General features: G+C 33.4%; 2 protein-coding genes and 1 long non-coding RNA gene across 8 annotated transcripts in view; 1 reads left to right on the top strand and 2 right to left on the bottom strand.

Moving 5' to 3' along the window:
- Positions 1-10,845, top strand: part of Qtc (GRIP domain-containing protein quick-to-court) — a 33,027-nt gene extending 22,182 nt beyond the window's left edge. For 3 of the 5 annotated variants that reach the window (XM_076820668.1, XM_076820667.1, XM_076820670.1), the window contains exons 4-8: positions 2,741-3,286; positions 3,753-3,989; positions 4,220-4,315; positions 5,297-5,398; positions 9,815-10,845. In XM_076820668.1, the coding sequence (XP_076676783.1) occupies positions 2,741-3,286; positions 3,753-3,989; positions 4,220-4,315; positions 5,297-5,398; positions 9,815-10,024 (1,191 nt within the window). In that variant the 3' untranslated portion in view covers positions 10,025-10,845. Of the gene's footprint in view, positions 1-2,740; positions 3,287-3,752; positions 3,990-4,219; positions 4,316-5,296; positions 5,399-6,836; positions 7,080-9,814 lie in introns of all 5 variants that reach the window. The other 2 variants (XR_013086461.1, XM_076820669.1) reach the window with 2 other exon arrangements.
- Positions 5,051-6,056, bottom strand: LOC143373425 (uncharacterized). Its single transcript, XR_013086465.1, has 3 exons — positions 5,780-6,056; positions 5,219-5,627; positions 5,051-5,151 (listed from the first exon to the last, which is right to left on the bottom strand). It is a non-coding gene; the product is annotated as an uncharacterized LOC143373425 (long non-coding RNA).
- A 3,920-nt stretch (positions 10,846-14,765) lies between the features above and the next one.
- Positions 14,766-17,712, bottom strand: part of Rpl11 (ribosomal protein L11) — a 57,789-nt gene continuing 54,842 nt past the window's right edge. Inside the window, exons 1-5 of one of the 2 annotated variants that reach the window (XM_076820678.1) lie at positions 17,406-17,530; positions 16,813-16,983; positions 16,000-16,149; positions 15,770-15,917; positions 14,766-14,979 (exon numbers count right to left, since the gene is read on the bottom strand). In XM_076820678.1, the coding sequence (XP_076676793.1) occupies positions 14,852-14,979; positions 15,770-15,917; positions 16,000-16,149; positions 16,813-16,983; positions 17,406-17,411 (603 nt within the window). In that variant the 5' untranslated portion in view covers positions 17,412-17,530 and the 3' untranslated portion in view covers positions 14,766-14,851. Of the gene's footprint in view, positions 14,980-15,769; positions 15,918-15,999; positions 16,150-16,812; positions 16,984-17,405; positions 17,531-17,712 lie in introns of those variants that run through there. The other variant, XM_076820679.1, reaches the window with a different exon arrangement.

The following is a 17,712-nucleotide window of genomic DNA, read 5'->3' as shown; positions in this document are numbered from 1 at the left end:
GCCCACCCTCCAGAATCGAATTATTAATAAAGATAGCCAAGAAGTGCGGTACCCGTTGAAGCGATCGCGTTAAAGTTCGATTTTTCTGGAAAATATTATCGAAATCGTTCTTTCAACGATGCAGTTCATTAGTTTAGATGTAAAAGAGATTTGCCCATGCATTAATTTCGTATGCCCACCCTCCAGAATCGAATTATTAATAAAGGTAGCCAAGAAGTGCGTCGTTGGAAAGAATTCGAGTGTATCGCAGACATCTGTTTACGTTTCGGCAGTGGAACTCGGCGCTGCTACCCTTTAGGGTATCAACGTTGCGTGTCGTCATCGAACGTGCCGAAACGTAAACAGATGTCTGCGATACCCTCGAATTCCTTCCAACGACGCACGAAAGTCAGTCGGCTACAGAGTTCGGACGCAACTCTTGCAAGACCGTGCATTCATTTACGGTTTGTGAAGTAACTGTGAGATTATATTATTTTCCGTTGTGCGATATCATTGCGGTAATTAGTGAAAAATGACTAGAAAACCACTCTGGTGATATTCTGCACATGCTGCAGATGTGTGAAAAGTGTGAAGTGTTCGATGAGCGATACAAATTTAAGTGTCGTTCCAATAAAGTGAGAAAGAAGTGTGTGCAACATTTTTTGGATAACATGTCACCAAACACCTTCAACCTTTACGGTGAGTACAATTGATTTTGATAATTCATTCGGGAAAAAACGAACGGAAAGGTATTCGGTTCAACGGGTACCGCACTTCTTGGCTATCTTTATTAATAATTCGATTCTGAAGGGTGGGCATACGAAATTAATGGATGGGCAAATCTCTTCTACATCTGGACAAACGATATGCATCGTTGAAAGAACGATTTTGATAATATTTTCCAGAAAAATCGAACTTTAACGCGATCGCTTTAACGGGTACCGCACTTCTTGGCTATCTTCATTAATAATTCGATTCTGAAGGGTGGGCATACGAAATTAATGGATGGGCAAATCTCTTCTACATCTGGACAAACGATATGCATCGTTGAAAGAACGATTTTGATAATATTTTCCAGAAAAATCGAACTTTAACGCGATCGCTTTAACGGGTACCGCACTTCTTGGCTATCTTCATTAATAATTCGATTCTGAAGGGTGGGCATACGAAATTAATGGATGGGCAAATCTCTTCTACATCTAAACTAACGAATTGCACTGTTGAAAGAACGATTTTGATAATATTTTCGAGAATAATCGAACTTTAACGCGATCGCTTCATCTATACCCATGTTTTCGCGGTTTTTATTTTTTATTTAAATTCTGGAGGGTGGGCAAATGAAATCTGAGAGTGGGCAAACGTGGCCAGATCGGGTATATTCGTATCCTTCTTTTAAAAAATTGAAATGAATTCATCGTGAGTGATGAAGACAAATTTTTTATTTTGTTCATAACTTTTTTTGGAGGGTGGGCAAAAAAAAAATTTTTATGGGCAAACGTGGGCAAACGATGGACAAACGAATGCCGTTGAGTTTTTCCAAAAATTCGAATTTGGGGGTGCTATCGTCACAGACCTACCGCAAATGTATAAATTGTTTCCGCTGTCCTTTAAGATGCGAACATATGAATGAAAGCCGGAAAGGGACACGACTTCGATCGAAGTTATGCGTAAATATAAATAAAAACTGTCGCTTTTGGTTTTCTTTTAAAGATATTACATTTTTGTTGGTCCGAACCTTCATAAATAACCATTATTAATAAAATTCTGCTTTATTTCATTAGAAAATGAAATATTTCATTAAAAGGCAACTCTTATATCATAGTAACAACTTACCCCAATGCGATAACAACTTGCCCCATGTAGGGGTAAGAAGTTCCGCTTCGATCAGCCACAAATAAATTACTTTCTATGGGAAACCTATTACAATATATTAAACACAAGCGTAAAATCAGAAGATATAATAAATTTAACAAGAAATTAGTCAATAGTGAAGAGAATAACTACATTATTTTCCAGTCATTTTTATGGTTTATCGAAATCGGAACTTTTAGCCCCGGCCTCCCCTACCTATGTACTACACCTGCCGATCATTTCGCGAATCGATAATTCAGATTACTATAAGGCTTATATAAATAAATTTTATTCCACTTGCAAAGTTTAATCCAAAGTTTTGTGGTTTTTGATATCTTACAATACGGTGATGTTTTTTTTTAAAAAAATGATGGGAATAAATTTAAAAAAAATTAATTTTTTCGAGAATTCTTCTATCGCCAAATTGCAAGATCTCAAAATCCATAAAACTTTGAATTAAACATTTTTTTGACATCTTTTATGGGTTTGCAGATATTCACGATAATATGAAAACTCACAATTTCTTTGAGGGGATGTTTTCACCCCCGGCACCGTTTCATTGCCAAAAGAAAAAATTACTTACGTTATTAGCAGTTTCAAATTCTTTCTGAATATTCGAGATGCCACACATCCCGTGTCAGTAGTTATTAAAACTTAAACTATGTAAAAACGAGTGTGACTTTACACATTCCCAGTAATATTCCTTATCATTCATATGAATCCATACTGTAAACCGATGTTTAAAAATTAGAAATTGATACATAGTTTTAGCATCATTAAATTAAGTATATTACACCTTCGAAATAAAAGACACAACATTTAAATATAATCGACATTTAATTGGAAACTAAAATTTTCTTTACAAACATAGGTGTCCAAAGAGAAGAAAAATAAATGTTGTTTTGTTTAGGCTTTACTGAAAGAAGCGCGAAAGGAGATCGAGGAGAAAGATCAGGAAATCTTTCGGTTAACGAAGGAGGTGGTGGAACTAAGATTGTACAAAGCATCTCTGAACAGTCCGGACGAGAGGACGGATAGCAGCGATGCCCTCACCGTACGAGAAAATAATCCTTTTTCGCCAGAATCGCCGAGCAAGGATTTGCCAGACGAAGGTGCGCTACAAAAGGTCGCAAGCCCAGACACGCCGGAGAAACGAGTCCACTCTGATTTACCTTCCTCTCTGGCGGACTCGGGTCACTTTGAAGACGGATCCGTTCACTCGAAGGATTCCGTTTATCTGCCAGAGGTGCAGCCAGAAACCATTCATATCGCCACTACGCCTAACAAAGTTCCTGAGGACAGTACTTCCGATACGTACGTCAGATCGACTGCGGAAACACCAGATAAAGATGAAGAGAGACGTAAATTGGTGAATTTGTACGAGAGCAGGATCGAGGAGATGCATCGTAGGCACGTTGATGAACTTCAGGAACTCAAACAGAAACACAATGACAAGGTATGCCCACCGAATTGCAAATCCTGGCAGACAATTCTAAATACTGTAAGAATCGTTGGAGTTCTTATGCTGTATTTGTAGGAATTAAAAGTATTTTTCAATCAAGTATTTAGTAGTTGTTCAATTGCAAGATGCAACGAGTTAGAAAATCATTACTATAAGTAGAAACTTAGAAAAGGGCATTTGAACCTAAGTTCACACAACTATTTTCAATAGGTATTCTGTTATTTTAGAATATAAAATTTAAGCACTGTGTTAACTCTTTTTGCCCTGCGCATGTATAATTTTCTGATCTCCCAAGATTATTGGTATACATTTTATTAAATATCAGTATGCTGCAGCAATACGTTCTATGAAAACAAATGAATTTAGAGATTTTTACAGAATGCTCTTAGACCGATTAAAATAAGTTCAATACTTAATCGCAGGTAATAGTAGCAAAACGACGTACTTTCCTTGATTACAGGTGGAAAGCTTATTGAACCAATTGGCAGAAGTAAACACGCGTTATTGTGAAGTAAGACCGTGTGTTGACGCCGCGGAAGCTCGAGCTCGGGAATTAGAAACGGAACTAGAGGCTGTGAAAGCGGAACTCGCTGAGGAAAAGACTTTGTTAAGTGAACAAGAGGAGAGGAATAAACAAATGTACCTGAAAATGTATGCCAAAGGTCAAGAAGCGGCGCGTATGGAGCAGGCTGATCAAGTAAGATACATTTCAGTAATGAAATGTTGAATGTATAACATTTTGAAGCTTGCATAAAGCTTATAGTTTTATTCCCAAAGTATTTTTAACTGTGTTATTTAATAGAAAATAATAGAAGCAATTAATGAAATAATTTTAACTGTGCAAATACAAGTTTTTCACATTATCTTCTTATCAAAATTTATAACTGAAAACTAATGTACATACTCGTCTGTTATATGTAATTCTAGATACTTGTGCATGCACATCAAACACCACCAAAGGTCACTGTTGCAGAACTACTTCGGCAATTAACAGTTACACAAGCGGAATTAGAAAATATCAAGGTAAATGTCTTTATTTCAGTTGGTATTTTTACATTTCTACCTTGCCACTATTACATTGATATTACACGTGTTGCACATTAAAAATGCAACTATCATACCATTCTCTTTACCTCACATTATTTCCGACTGAACCCTTTATCATTATGAACGTCAAAAATAACATGAACTACGTAGCATACTAAAATTTATTATAGCGAATGTAATAATGCTAAAATGCATTATTAATAAGAGCAAAATGTACGTAATCATATGCAGCAGCAAAATATATCAAATAGCTACTACCTGCGAAGGTAATTTTATTTGACTAATATTTCAAGATGTCTTTTTCAATGACAAACAATGAAATATTTTGTATGCCGTCTCTAGATGTTGTCTATTTATCACGTTGCTTCTTTGTTTAACCCGTTGCACTCTGTTCATTTATGCGCGATATGTTGTTGTACCAACTCAGAATCAGTTAACCAGTAGAAGCACAAAGGGTTTGTATTTCTCCTTTTCCTTATCCCATCACTGTTATTCAATTATACATGGTAACACTATTTTCCATTTTTAGTGGCATTATAGATGCACACGTCCTATACCTCCTTTTTTTTAAATTTTATTCCAATATTTTTTATTTGTTTCTGTTTTAACTATATTACATTTTGGATATTATAACATTCATATGAGAAATGCTGATATTATCAAAAACATGTAACATATGGTAATACCGTAACATTTTATTAATAGCTTATAAATATTTGATTTTCCGAGTACAGTGTAGTTTCATTATATAAATTCAGAATTCTCCACCATGAGAAGTTAGGAATTTTTTCGTACGCTTTTTTCAAGTGCAACTGAAAGATGCGTGTAAAAATAACTACAGCAAATAAAGATTCAAATACGGAAAAGCGAAAGAGATACAATTTGGCAATCACTGTCGTGCATCACTCTCTTGTACTAATGATGTGCCACTTTTTTTGGTCGCCGCTCACACTCCAGGACACAAGCTACTCGCCTGAACCTCACATTTCAGCCGATCGTAGCCAAAGTTTATTAAGTGCTCAGGAGGCTGTTTCTCTCTGGGTCCTTGGCACACGTAAGGTCTGTATTTCTGCTGAAATGCCACGCGATGCAATTCTTATCCACTGTTTATTATGCATCTGCGTTGTGTTGGTTCACATACAGGATGCACAAGCAATCTTTGTACTTCTTCCTCTTCTTTCTTTCTTTCTACTTCTGCCTTTTTGAGGTTCTTTTGCAGAATAGTTGTATGTACCTTCATCGTTTCAAGAATAATGTTTATTGAACAGAATGTCTGTGTTTATGTACCCTACGAAAAAAAAACAAAGAGATAGTTGCCAATTTTGCAAGATTATTCTTTAAATGATCCTCTGTGCTATTGTATAGTTACATGTTACTATCCTATATGTATATTCGATTATATTGTCAGTGTTAGTGTTATTCCCATATTATAATTCTTACCTTTTTCTAATTTTTGTCATTATTAACTTCCTTAAACAACATATGTTTCTAAAACATTCATGTACGCTATCTTTGCAACCTAAATTTACAAATAATTATTATTCAATTCAATGTTAAAAAGATCGTTTAGTACTATACACGGTGTCCCAGCTGTACGAGGCCAGCTAAATATCTCCTTTCTTCTTAGTGATACGAGAAATATTTAAAGCATAATTTGAATGTTTCCGGAGGAGGAACACCGTGAAAGAAAATTTGTTTTTGAAGTTTATTTTTTCCGAGTTTTGTTTTAGAGGTCACCGATATTTTTTCTGCAGGAAAGAATTTACTTTTTTTATTGCAACTTGTAGCGGATGAAATAAAATGCATTCGAACATGCCTGAGTTATGACCTTGAAAAAAAAACTGGAAAAATGACCTTTATAAACAATTTTTCTTCCTCGGTATTCCTCCTTCGGAACCATTCAAATTATGCTTTAAACATTACTTCTCGTGTCATTAAGAAGAAAGGTGGGCTCCTTTAGCTGAGATACCCTGTATATGTATATGTACATATGTGTCTTTCAAGCATGAATATAAATATCCAATATGTAAATATAGTGGTAAATGGCCTGTATGAAATATGAACGTTTTAGTCTCGATAAAAAATGACACATTAACTCGTATTATTAAAAATCTAAATGCTGAGAAAAAGATATTACAAAATAAATTTAATGATGTAGTTTTGTATTCTATCTTTCTAAAATCTATTCTTCTAAACATTATTACAATTTTTATATTCGAGGTATTATCTCGTGAACCTATTTTTTGTTGCCTACAGATGTGGATTTACATATTTTTTTAGAATTTATTTCATGACGCCACATCATTAGTTTCAACATACATAGCTTAATTATAGTGTCGATATTGATAATAAATCTTAACATAATCTTTTCAAATAAATATATTGATATTTCAAACTTTTGAATGATAAAAAGTAAATTAACATCATGCATATAGTAAATGTTAAATAACAAAACTTTGTCATTTTGGCATAATTGACAAATTATAATATCTCGTAGGTATTAAGCACACATCAATTATAGTGGCAAGAATTGGATCTACGTGCTACCATTTATACATTCTCTGGCAAAGGCATTTTTTATAAGATAATATGTTTATTATTAAATGCTTCGCCACAGCGATTGCATGCCAATTATCAAGCATACATGTAGTTGGTTTGTATTATTATGCATTACTATTAGATTTGAGGAAAATGTCCTGTGCACTTGGAAGAAACAGCCTCTTATTACCTTTTAGTTGATGTAAGTTTGCACGTGCTTAAGCATCACATGCTTGCACTATCACATACAAAATAAACATTAGAGTAGTATTGGATCTAGAAAAGGATAAAAAAAAACGTCTGACATTAGTATATACAATCCTTCATTTACAATCAATTTATAAATTTTGCTTTTTAAATTGCATCTATTGATACGATTATAAAAGTAAACCTTTCAGTTTCCATGATGTTTTAAGGGGGTATTCTCGTCTAGAAGGTCAATTTTTTGCCTTTCTTTAGGGGCGATGCACAAAAAACTACACACTTTTCACCGATGAACATCATCCACACGTATTTATTAACATTTCGCTTAGTTGTAAAAAAATTGCAGCCATATATAATAATAATTAATGGAGATATGGGTCATCTCGTAAAGCGTGGGCAAAAAAAAAGTTGCCTCATGGTACACACTTTCCGACTGTTCCGCTGAAAACGAAAAAACCAAAAGGACTCTTAATCAGTAAGAGTGTGGCTATAGCCGGTAGCAGATTTATGAAAATAAATTAAAAATTCCTAAAATGGCGAAACTTTGAATTTAAAACTCATTTTATCCGTGCCTTTTTCGTCTTTAGACGGCCTTAAACTTGAGGAAAAAAAACTATTTCGCATTGATTCTGCTACTGGCTAGAATTATATGTTTTCTGAAGGTGTACGAAAAATATCGACCAGATTAGCCCACTAGAAGTTGAGATATCGTGTGTACCGTCATGAAAAACTGCGTTTTGAGAAAAACCCATATCTCCATTAATTATTATTACATATGACTGAAATTTTTTCACAAGTTACTGAAATGTTAGTAAATACACGTGGATAATGCCTAACGGTAAAAAATTGCGTAATTTTGTCGTGGGTCGTCCTTAAAGAGAATAGAGGATCTCGTCCCTCTAGACGAGAATACCCCCTTAAGTGTCATATCTGGATCTAATTTTTGCAAAAATTCACTGCTGAAAAATGTATATACAGTGGGTAAAAAGGGCTGCGCACAAACATTCTCAACTTCGAGCAGAATGTGAAAAATGTTGAAAAATGAAAAATGGCGGTTTATTTATAATAAAGTAGACAATACAAACTTTATCATATACCTACCTACATATGTTAAACTACAACAAGTTAAATTATTGTTCGCAAAAGTTATACAACTTAACAGCACGTGACAGAAATTCACTCCAAAAAATTCTACTGTCTCTTATACAATGTTAGGGACAACTAAATTAATAGCCCGTTGCACACCCGTTGCTTTTAATAACATCCCGCAAACAGTTGCGCATGGAATTTAGTAATATTTTTATATCCCCCACTGATATTTTATTCCACTCTTCTTGTGATATTTTTTGCTACTTTGGATGTTACCTATAGTATGTTTTCTTATGCGTCGTTCTAATAAGTCTCATAAATGTTCAATCGAATTGAAGTCCGGTGATTGGGGAGGTGTGCGCAGTTGTTTAGGAGGTATGCAAACAATATTTAGAGTCGTTATACTGTTGGAACGCGTAATTATCATCCGACCCAAAATGTGCCGCACTGTGGTGTAAATTATTTTGTAAAATATTCAATTACGCACGCTTATCCATGGTTCCATCGATAAATAAATTTCCAACACCGTTAGCCGTCGTACAACCCCAAGTCATTAAACTTCCACCTCCATGTTTGACGGTAGGGGGGGTGTTCTTGGGATGAAATTGTTTGTTCGGTTTCCTCCAAACCTTGTTCGCCCGTCCGATCTGAATATGTAAATTAAATTTGCTTCCATGGCTGAAGGTGACTTTGGCCCAAAATTTTTGTGGTTTCTCGACATATTCTTTTGCGAATGCTATCCGTTTTTTTTCTTCTCATTAGTTGCTGACATTTCGCACAGTTTGTGCAGTAACCATTTTGTTGTGGATACTCTTCCGAATGGCCCCAGTGGCCGATCGACACGAGGGTAGGGTAGCTTCGGGCACTTGTTAGTTTACGAAATATTAATAAAAAATTATTGTTAAATTTTTAGTAGAAATTTTTTTGGACGTAGCTGCGAGCCGCCTAACGGGGGGCACCCGTAATCTGTTCTACGGACAGCTGGACACGTTCCCGTTACCTCCACCGGCGCCTAAAAGGCTAAATTCTATTCAATATTTTCGTCTTATTTTGGCCTGTAGAATCATCCCCTAGAGTATTAACTATCAGTAGGATAACATCCTGTATAACAGGATGGGTCGCATCCGCAAGTTGCTGGTTCAAATCTTCAAACTCACATCGGTTCGCTACCATGCTTTACGCGCCCCCTCACTAACCTACCCCCAACCAACGCTAATACTCTGGGCAAGTTGAAAATGGAATGCGTTGTGTCGGAATAAGTCAACAGAAATACTAAAAGTTCTTTGTTAATATCTCGGAAACTAACAAATACCCGAAGCTTCAATTTTAGATGTAGGGTCCACACACCCTCTCCACCCCTTCCCTCAAATCTCGTGTCAATCGGCCACTGGGGCCATTCGGAAATAGGTACAGCCTTTGTTGTTAACTTGTTGCAATTTAAGATAGACGAATCATTAATATCGTAGTTTATATTTCTTTACAAATAAACCGCCATTATTTATTCACTTTTCACATTCTTCTTGGAATTGTGCGTGTTTGTACGCAAGGTTTTTCTTTACCCACTGATAGCTGATAACACAGCACGGGGTAATACACAAAGAAAATTATTTATATAATTAGTTGCAAATGCAATTTGTTCAACAGGCAATGTATCGACGTATCATAGAAGCAAGAAGTAATCAGGGTGCTCTTGATCCAGAGATCACTTTGCAGTTCCTAAAATCGGCGATCTACTATTTCCTAACCGACAAAGAAAATCATCAAGGTCATTTGAACGCTATTGAGAGCATATTGGGATTCACAGATGCTGAAAAGCACAATATTGACAGAATATATCGTTCGACAAGAAAGTAACACATTGTTGTAAAGCTTTTTAAATAATAAATTTCATTGCTAGTATATATAATGGCCCTTCACATGGCCCACTCTTTGTTCTTAATGAGAGTTTGGCGTCAAAATATATTTAATTGGATCCTATTTCAAAACACTTTTAAAATCAAATTGCAAGTTTCATGTTCATTTTAGTGCAGCAGTGTTATACGATGCTGTGTTCGTTTTCCTATCTCAGATTTCAAATCTTTGCATGGAATAATTTCATGAGCTACTATATTGATACAAACAATGATGTACGTTAACAATATATTTCTTTCGTTTAATTAAAACCGTATACATATAAAGCGTTTTGTGATCGCGTATTTCATTAATTTAATTGCAAACTTTATCCATCAAGCAGTAATATTTTATTTATATGAGAACACTATGTTACATTTAGTACAATCCTGTCCTGTGTCTCTACGCATTATCATTATTTAATAAATATTTTGTATCTTGTGTATTGTATCATATATTATGTGAGCTTAGAAAATCAAAGGTGTGCTACATATTGCTACTAAAATTCATTCCTTTTACTATAAAATATTTTTAATATGTTTGCTTAAAAAAAAGCATACACGGTGCTCTAAAATTATAAGAGAAATCAAAACTGAATTTTCGCAAAATAAAAAGAGGAATAAAACTCTTTATTCTTTTGCAATCTAAGGCTTAGTTTTCAGAATATTTACGTTAAAATTTTTAGTATGCGCTGTTTAAATGTTAGACGACTCGACGAAATCTACAATGAATCTTGTTATTAATGTATCAGTAAGGAGCCATGAATTATATTCCAACAATGTATTCGAGGAGAAAGGGGCATCAATTTTTTTTTTATAGTATAACATTCACATTGAACAATGCCTAAGTACTGTCAATTGTGCATTCGTAATATTTACTGATTTACTGGAAATTATAATGGTTGACATACTTAGTTAAATCATAAGATCTGGAATTCAATGTTATACATTTATTAAATTTAAAAAAAATCTGATTTATGTATTTCTACTGCCAGCATTTTTTTCTTATACCTACAATTTAAAGTGTTTCTGTTTCAAATACACTTACAAAGACAGAATTACTCAGTTTTCATCCAACAATTTTAATATTTCAAGTTTTTAACGTAGGTTTTAAAAATTTCGACAAATACTTTACTGGTTGTATTAATTTTAATAATATTGTTTTATTATGTTTAATATAATTTATGTAATTGAATTTAAAGTTTAAGGAACAACGCATGAAACAAAAAGAAAAATTAAGGAAAGTCTGGACAAAGATGATATTGTACTATAAAATTATAGAATATTGAAAGTAATTAATGTATATAATTTATTTATGCAAGTGTTTCACACCGGTTATACTAATTGCATACGTGCAAGTTGCGTAACACTATTTCCTTTTTAAATCAATTACAATCTTTTTACTACATTTCGTTTCGTTATTTACGAGCGGAATTTTTTCAAAAGTTTGCACTGTTACACTATTTTTAAAACGGGCTTTATGAAGTAGTAGTTACTAATTGTGGAAATATTTATCACTATGAGTGTAATAATAAATTTTATTTTCTTAATATGGATAACATAAAAAATATGTTAACGTAGATTTAAAAACGTAATATAAAATGCTCCTTATTAGATGTAAATGAATACACTATTTATTATCTTAAAAGTGCGACTTTGATTGGACATTATAAACAGCTGTAAAAATAGCGCAACTCTTTACATATTGCACTTTTGAAGACAAAATAGAATATTTAAAAAATTAAACTCTAATGAAATATATGTAAGACGAAATCACTTGCCTCAGTGAATTTTGTTTCTCTTTATATAATTTCGTAGGTTTATTGTTCAATTAAGCATCAAAATTGTGAAAAAGTGATATATGTATAATAATGAACTACAGAATGTAATTTAATCCTTTGCATTCGAATTCAAATCATTGATTAGCTGTATGTCGATTAGTATATTACAAATGTACAGAAACAATTTTTATTATATAAAATACTTCGTAAAATATTCAGTTTATGTACATAATGATTGACGTACATATATACCATACATAATATATTAAACATTAAGAAGGAAGCATATGACCACACGAAGTAAATATGATTTATTATGTATTCCAATGCAAAAGATTAAATACATAGAATTATATTTGCATGGTAATAGGAAAAAAAAACTTCTCTGACCATGTGGTAAAGGGTAGAGTGTAAAATGTCTATGTATAACTTAATTTCCCAATAGCATAAGTCGTCTATTTATTTAATTATATTTGCTTAATCATACAAAACAATTTGAACGCCTGCACATAAATTATATAATTTAAGTGTATGTATGTATGTGTATTATATATACATATATAAATTATATCAGTCTGGTAATGTGGCGTCCAAGTAAGGAAACAATTTGGAGACTGAAGGAAATATCTTGCCTTTTTATTCGCCTGTTGTGTGAAGTAAGATAAATATTATGGAAGAGTATTATAGTGCAACTATTTGTGGACGTCAAAAGATAAAGAATTTGAAGCACGTGTCTCACACGGAATGGTTAAAAAACGGTGTTTGAAAATTTACAGACCTTTCTGTATACTTCAGAAGTAAGGAACAATAAAATTGCTGGTAAACATGGCCTCACACCTTTTGTTTCTAAAATATATGTATCACATATTATTACACTATTTTATGAGTATTCAAACACTGGCAGGTGCTCCTTAATTGGTAGGTATTAACAATTGTCCATGAGCTTTTACAATTCTCCAAAAGTTTCCACTAGAACTATAGTCATAGTACTTTATGCTACAAATTAATGTTACTGTATATAAGAAACAAAAGTTCTGTAGACCTATGTTTATTAGATGTTTTTTTCTTCGGTCTGTCGTGTAACATATGTCTGTAAATTTTGGGATACCACTTTTGAATCGCTCTTGTACCTATTATAAGTCTATTTCACATGTTCTGAAGTGATTTACTACATTAGCTTAAAACCAAAGATAAACTAAACAAACAAAAACTATTGAAGGTAAATAACAGACTGCAAATAGGTAATATTATGCTTCGCTTCGTCCAATTGTTATTAAAAACTGTCTGTATATCAATTACGGAATTAGACATGAAATTTTCAGTACCTATGAGAATTAACTTCATGTTCAAAATTTCATTAGAATTATATTTTCATAATATCCGAGGCACCGGAAGAATGATCTTATAGTAGTACTCTTACGTACTATGTACATTAACACCTTTATTCAATAATACCATATATTTTTGTGTTTTTAACCCGGCGGAAGGCGCATCCCATATTGTAACACAGGTTGTCGTTACCGGGTCAAAAATACCCAAAATTGAAACGTAGAAAACCACGGTTTCAGAATATTTTTTTAACTTTGTAATTTTTATGTTAAAGTACAGTGTTTTAAGAATCAAACAAAATTTATGAAATATCTTAAAATCTTTATTAAAGTTCTTTAAAAAATTGCAACTAAAACTCAGTCTTCATATTTTGGCAACTAGTGCCTGCCTCTGTGGTAAATTTTACCCAGTAGCGCCTCCCGCCGAGTTAAACAATTATATTTGACGTTCAATGGTAACACTTACACAGTTGATTGCTGTATTCTAAATTGACACATATTTTTATTTTCAACTTCCGAATAATTGAAGATGAATATAAATGAAAATACTTCAAATTCACTTTATTTGTTACTTCAGGTGTATGATATTGATTATATAGTCAAAATTGAACCTCAATCAATATGAAGTTGTTCAGTTTGCTTGTGATACTAATAAATTAATATAAATATCAACATTAGAAATTCTTAAGCTGTGTAGTTATAAGATATGAAAGTGATGCTTGAATGAATGTTATATGAGGCTGCCAGTTATTTTTCCGATGCACTTAGTAACTTCGTCATAAAAACTTACCGAAAATCGAATACGATTGAATGAAATGCAGCGCCAAGGTGAATATGTAATTTCGAGTTTTTATTTTCTATGAATGTATCTAGAATTTGTCCATAACAGAAACGCGAACTTTCTCTGCAAATATTTTTCTTAGATAATATTTTAATTTAAAGCATTATCTTTCCGAATAAAATAGAATGTTTACATCTCTACTACAGAATCGTTAATACAAAACATGCAACTATATTATTGAAAAGTTCCTTTGCGTACCTTAGGCAGCTAGGCCTAAATATCTAAATTTACATACCCATCAATGCCTACAACAATTTGTTTATACCTGACATTTCGAGCACGGGTTACCCTAAGGAACAAGTAAGATACAGAAAGTAATAGTTATGAATATTGACGAAACAGGGCCCTTCGCATTTTCACCTAATGTACCAGTACTACTACGACTGTTTCTTTTAAGCTAAGCAATTCTACTCCGTGAAAAACTGTGTATCGAATTATAAACCAGTGTGTTGTTTTCTCAATGTATGATACCACATTGTAAAATAATTCTCCAATATTATCTTCTTTGTGACACATGGCTGTTTTTAATATTGCATTCTTACGTTAAATAACACTGATAATTATAAAATATGATGGTTATAAATAAAAACTATAAAATTCTAATACACTGTCGAACGAATATTTCTAATTTTATTTTTTATAAATTCTAGGTATCCAGAACTACGCGCAAATTAAAAAATCACAAGTTATTTGATATAAACACGATAGTTCGCGTAATAGACAATGGTATTTTAAATGTAATAATAAAGGACATGATAAGGCGTTACGAAAAATTTATTATACAACAATGACTTGGTTTTCAGAATTTTTATGGAGGTGTTGTAAAATACAAAATATGTATATTACTTCTTTCCAGCTATAATAATACCGTCATATTTCTGCTGGAACCATTTCATTGCATCTTCTTTGGTCAGTCTGTGTTGGAAACCGACTTTTCCAGTTTTCCTTCTCCTATGAGCTACGTTAAAACCTACGCATAAGAGAAATGATACACGATATAAGTTACATATAAAACAAGGTGTATTTCATGCTTGAATATTGTTATTCTTCTAATATTTGCTAACATAAAAAAGATACTAAGCTTATAAAAAAATTATGTTTATTTTTGTAACATATTTAAGTAGCTTTACTACTTGGCTTCGCCCGAAATTTACATTCCGATTTTATAAGACAAATTTTTTTTTGTTTTTTTTTTTAAATGGTCACATTCATCTAGATTAGTCAGACATAATAAGCTGAGGCACATTTCGTGACCCCAGAGTTTATCGTAAAGGTACCCCTAGTTGACCATGCATCAGTGGTTGACAACTTTTCAGAAAAACGTTAAAGTACGGTTTTTAGAAGTGCAACTATATCTTTTCAACAGCGCGCCGCGGCTCTTAATGCCCACAGTTCGTCACTTTTAAAAACCTTATTTTTCACGTTTTTCTGAAAAGTTGTCAACTACTGATACATGGTCAACCACTGGTACCTTTACCCAAAATAATTCCAGGGTGAAACCGGGTCAGCTAGTTATTAAATAAAAAGGCAAGATCTAAATAGCAATAATAGAAGAATAACGTTTTATATTGTGTTGCATCAATTAAGTAACACGCCCAGTAAAAGAAGTGAGCATGGGTTGCAAATATGAAGCATTTTCTTTAGCACACGTTTTACAAAACAATAGACACAACATAATGCAGGAGTATCTACGATGCTATACAAATGTGCATATTAAGTTGTTAGTATTTCATCGAAATATAATATGAAAATGAACTCACCTGGACGTCCAAGTACAACGTAAAAGTCCAAACCGTAAATACCAATGCTAGGATCGTACTTAATTCCTAAGTCAATGTGTTCTTGAATACCAAAACCGAAGTTTCCAGTACCAGAGAAATTCTCTTTCCTCAACTCGTATTCCCGTACCTTGTATAAAAATGAATTATTAACAAATGTATAAAAGTGAAAATCTATAAATGATACATACGAAATAAGTATTCAAAATTACCTTTAAACCACGTTCCAAAATTTCTTCGGCTTTAGCACCACGAACTGTACAGTGCACTGCAATTTTTTCATTACGGCGAATTCCAAAGGAACGAACAGTGTATCTTGCTTTAGAAAACACAGGTTGTTGTCCAGTTAATTGTTCCAATACCTATATAATATGAAGAATAAAGCTTAAAACGCCATAAAACTTAAACTAAGAAAAGTTGAGTGTCTTTGCTTCTAAAATCGTATTAAAAGAGTATGATAAAGTATAAATTAATTCATCAGAAAATTTCTTTTAAATTATTCACACATAATAAGGTCGAAAATCGCTCATTCCCAAAATGCATTAAACCAACTGTGAAAGAAGGTGGTGGGTCAGTGCTTGTTTGGGGTAATATGGTACAGGTCCCATACATCACATTCGAGGAACAATGGATCGTGTTGTTTATTTAGACATTATTAAAAATGTTCTTCTGCCATTTGCTGAAGAAAAATTGTCAGCAGATTGGATTTATCAGGCTGATAACGATCCAAAGCATACGGCGAAAATCATTAAACAATTTCTGAGCGAGAAAAAAGTAATATGCAAAGTAACATATATATATGTATATGCCTTAGAAAATCATAGTGAAAACTAAGTTACATCCTTCCTGAATAACATTGCCAACAATAGAAACGCATCTACAGGGAGAGATCGTTAAAAATACATCTGCCACTTGTATATGCACAAAATGGTATGATACATATAGAAAAATATAAAGATAGGATAACATTAACTACAAATACAAGTAAATAATGACTAAATGTGTATAATATTCAGAAAACATACCTTTGCAGCACGAGTGAGCCTATCACCAGATTCACCCACACAAATGTTCAAACAAAGTTTGCGAATGCGAACTTCGCGCATCACATTCTTGGATGCATCCTTGGGCTCCTTTCTCACTTTCTTTATGGGCTTTTCGCCCTTCTCAACTTTTTTCTCGGCTTTCTTCGTATCCTGTAATAAAAGTCATGCTTTATTTAATAGTTGCAGCTTATACTTTCATTACTATGCACAACAGCAAACAAAATCAAAAACATCTGCTTTATCTTACATCAGTAAATTATAAAATAAACATGCTTCAATGCTTTTTCTTTTAAGGATTCTCCTATTTACCCATAAGAAAGTGATTTCTAAATCGCATAAACATTAGAGTATCTACGTAGGTTATACTCGCGGTACACGCTGATCACAAAGCTGATCTACCTGTCAGATGAACAATTATAAATGCCAATGTATTAAAGAAAAAGAAATGTGTCGATGTTAAATCCAGGGTGACGGTTTCCTTATAGCGTATAGAAAATTCTCTGTACAAGTCTGATGCCTCTGATATTTAAAGATTTAGAAAACTGTTTCCAAAGTAACGATAGCACACTCACCGCCATGATGAAGAGAAAAGAACGTGATCGTCATGTACCCTGGCGACTAATAGTAGTATACACTCAAAGGCTAGGCAATCTTAGTAAAATTCGTGATCGAAGATAAGCTTTTGAGTCAAGTCGCGAGCGGCGCTGATGTCGCACTTGTCAATGTTTAACGCATAAGTACTTCTACATGTAGTGCGATCATGATTCGCAACCATGGACGTAGGACGGACATGGACATAGGATTATAGTGACGGAGGTCAGGGAATAGTTGCGGGGGGGAATCCTTGCGGGAGAGGCGACGAGGTAACATACGCCTTCT

The sequence above is a fragment of the Andrena cerasifolii genome, chromosome 9 (genome assembly GCF_050908995.1).
Source record: "Andrena cerasifolii isolate SP2316 chromosome 9, iyAndCera1_principal, whole genome shotgun sequence".
NCBI lineage: Eukaryota > Metazoa > Arthropoda > Insecta > Hymenoptera > Andrenidae > Andrena > Andrena cerasifolii.
This window is presented reverse-complemented; position numbering and strand designations above follow the sequence as displayed.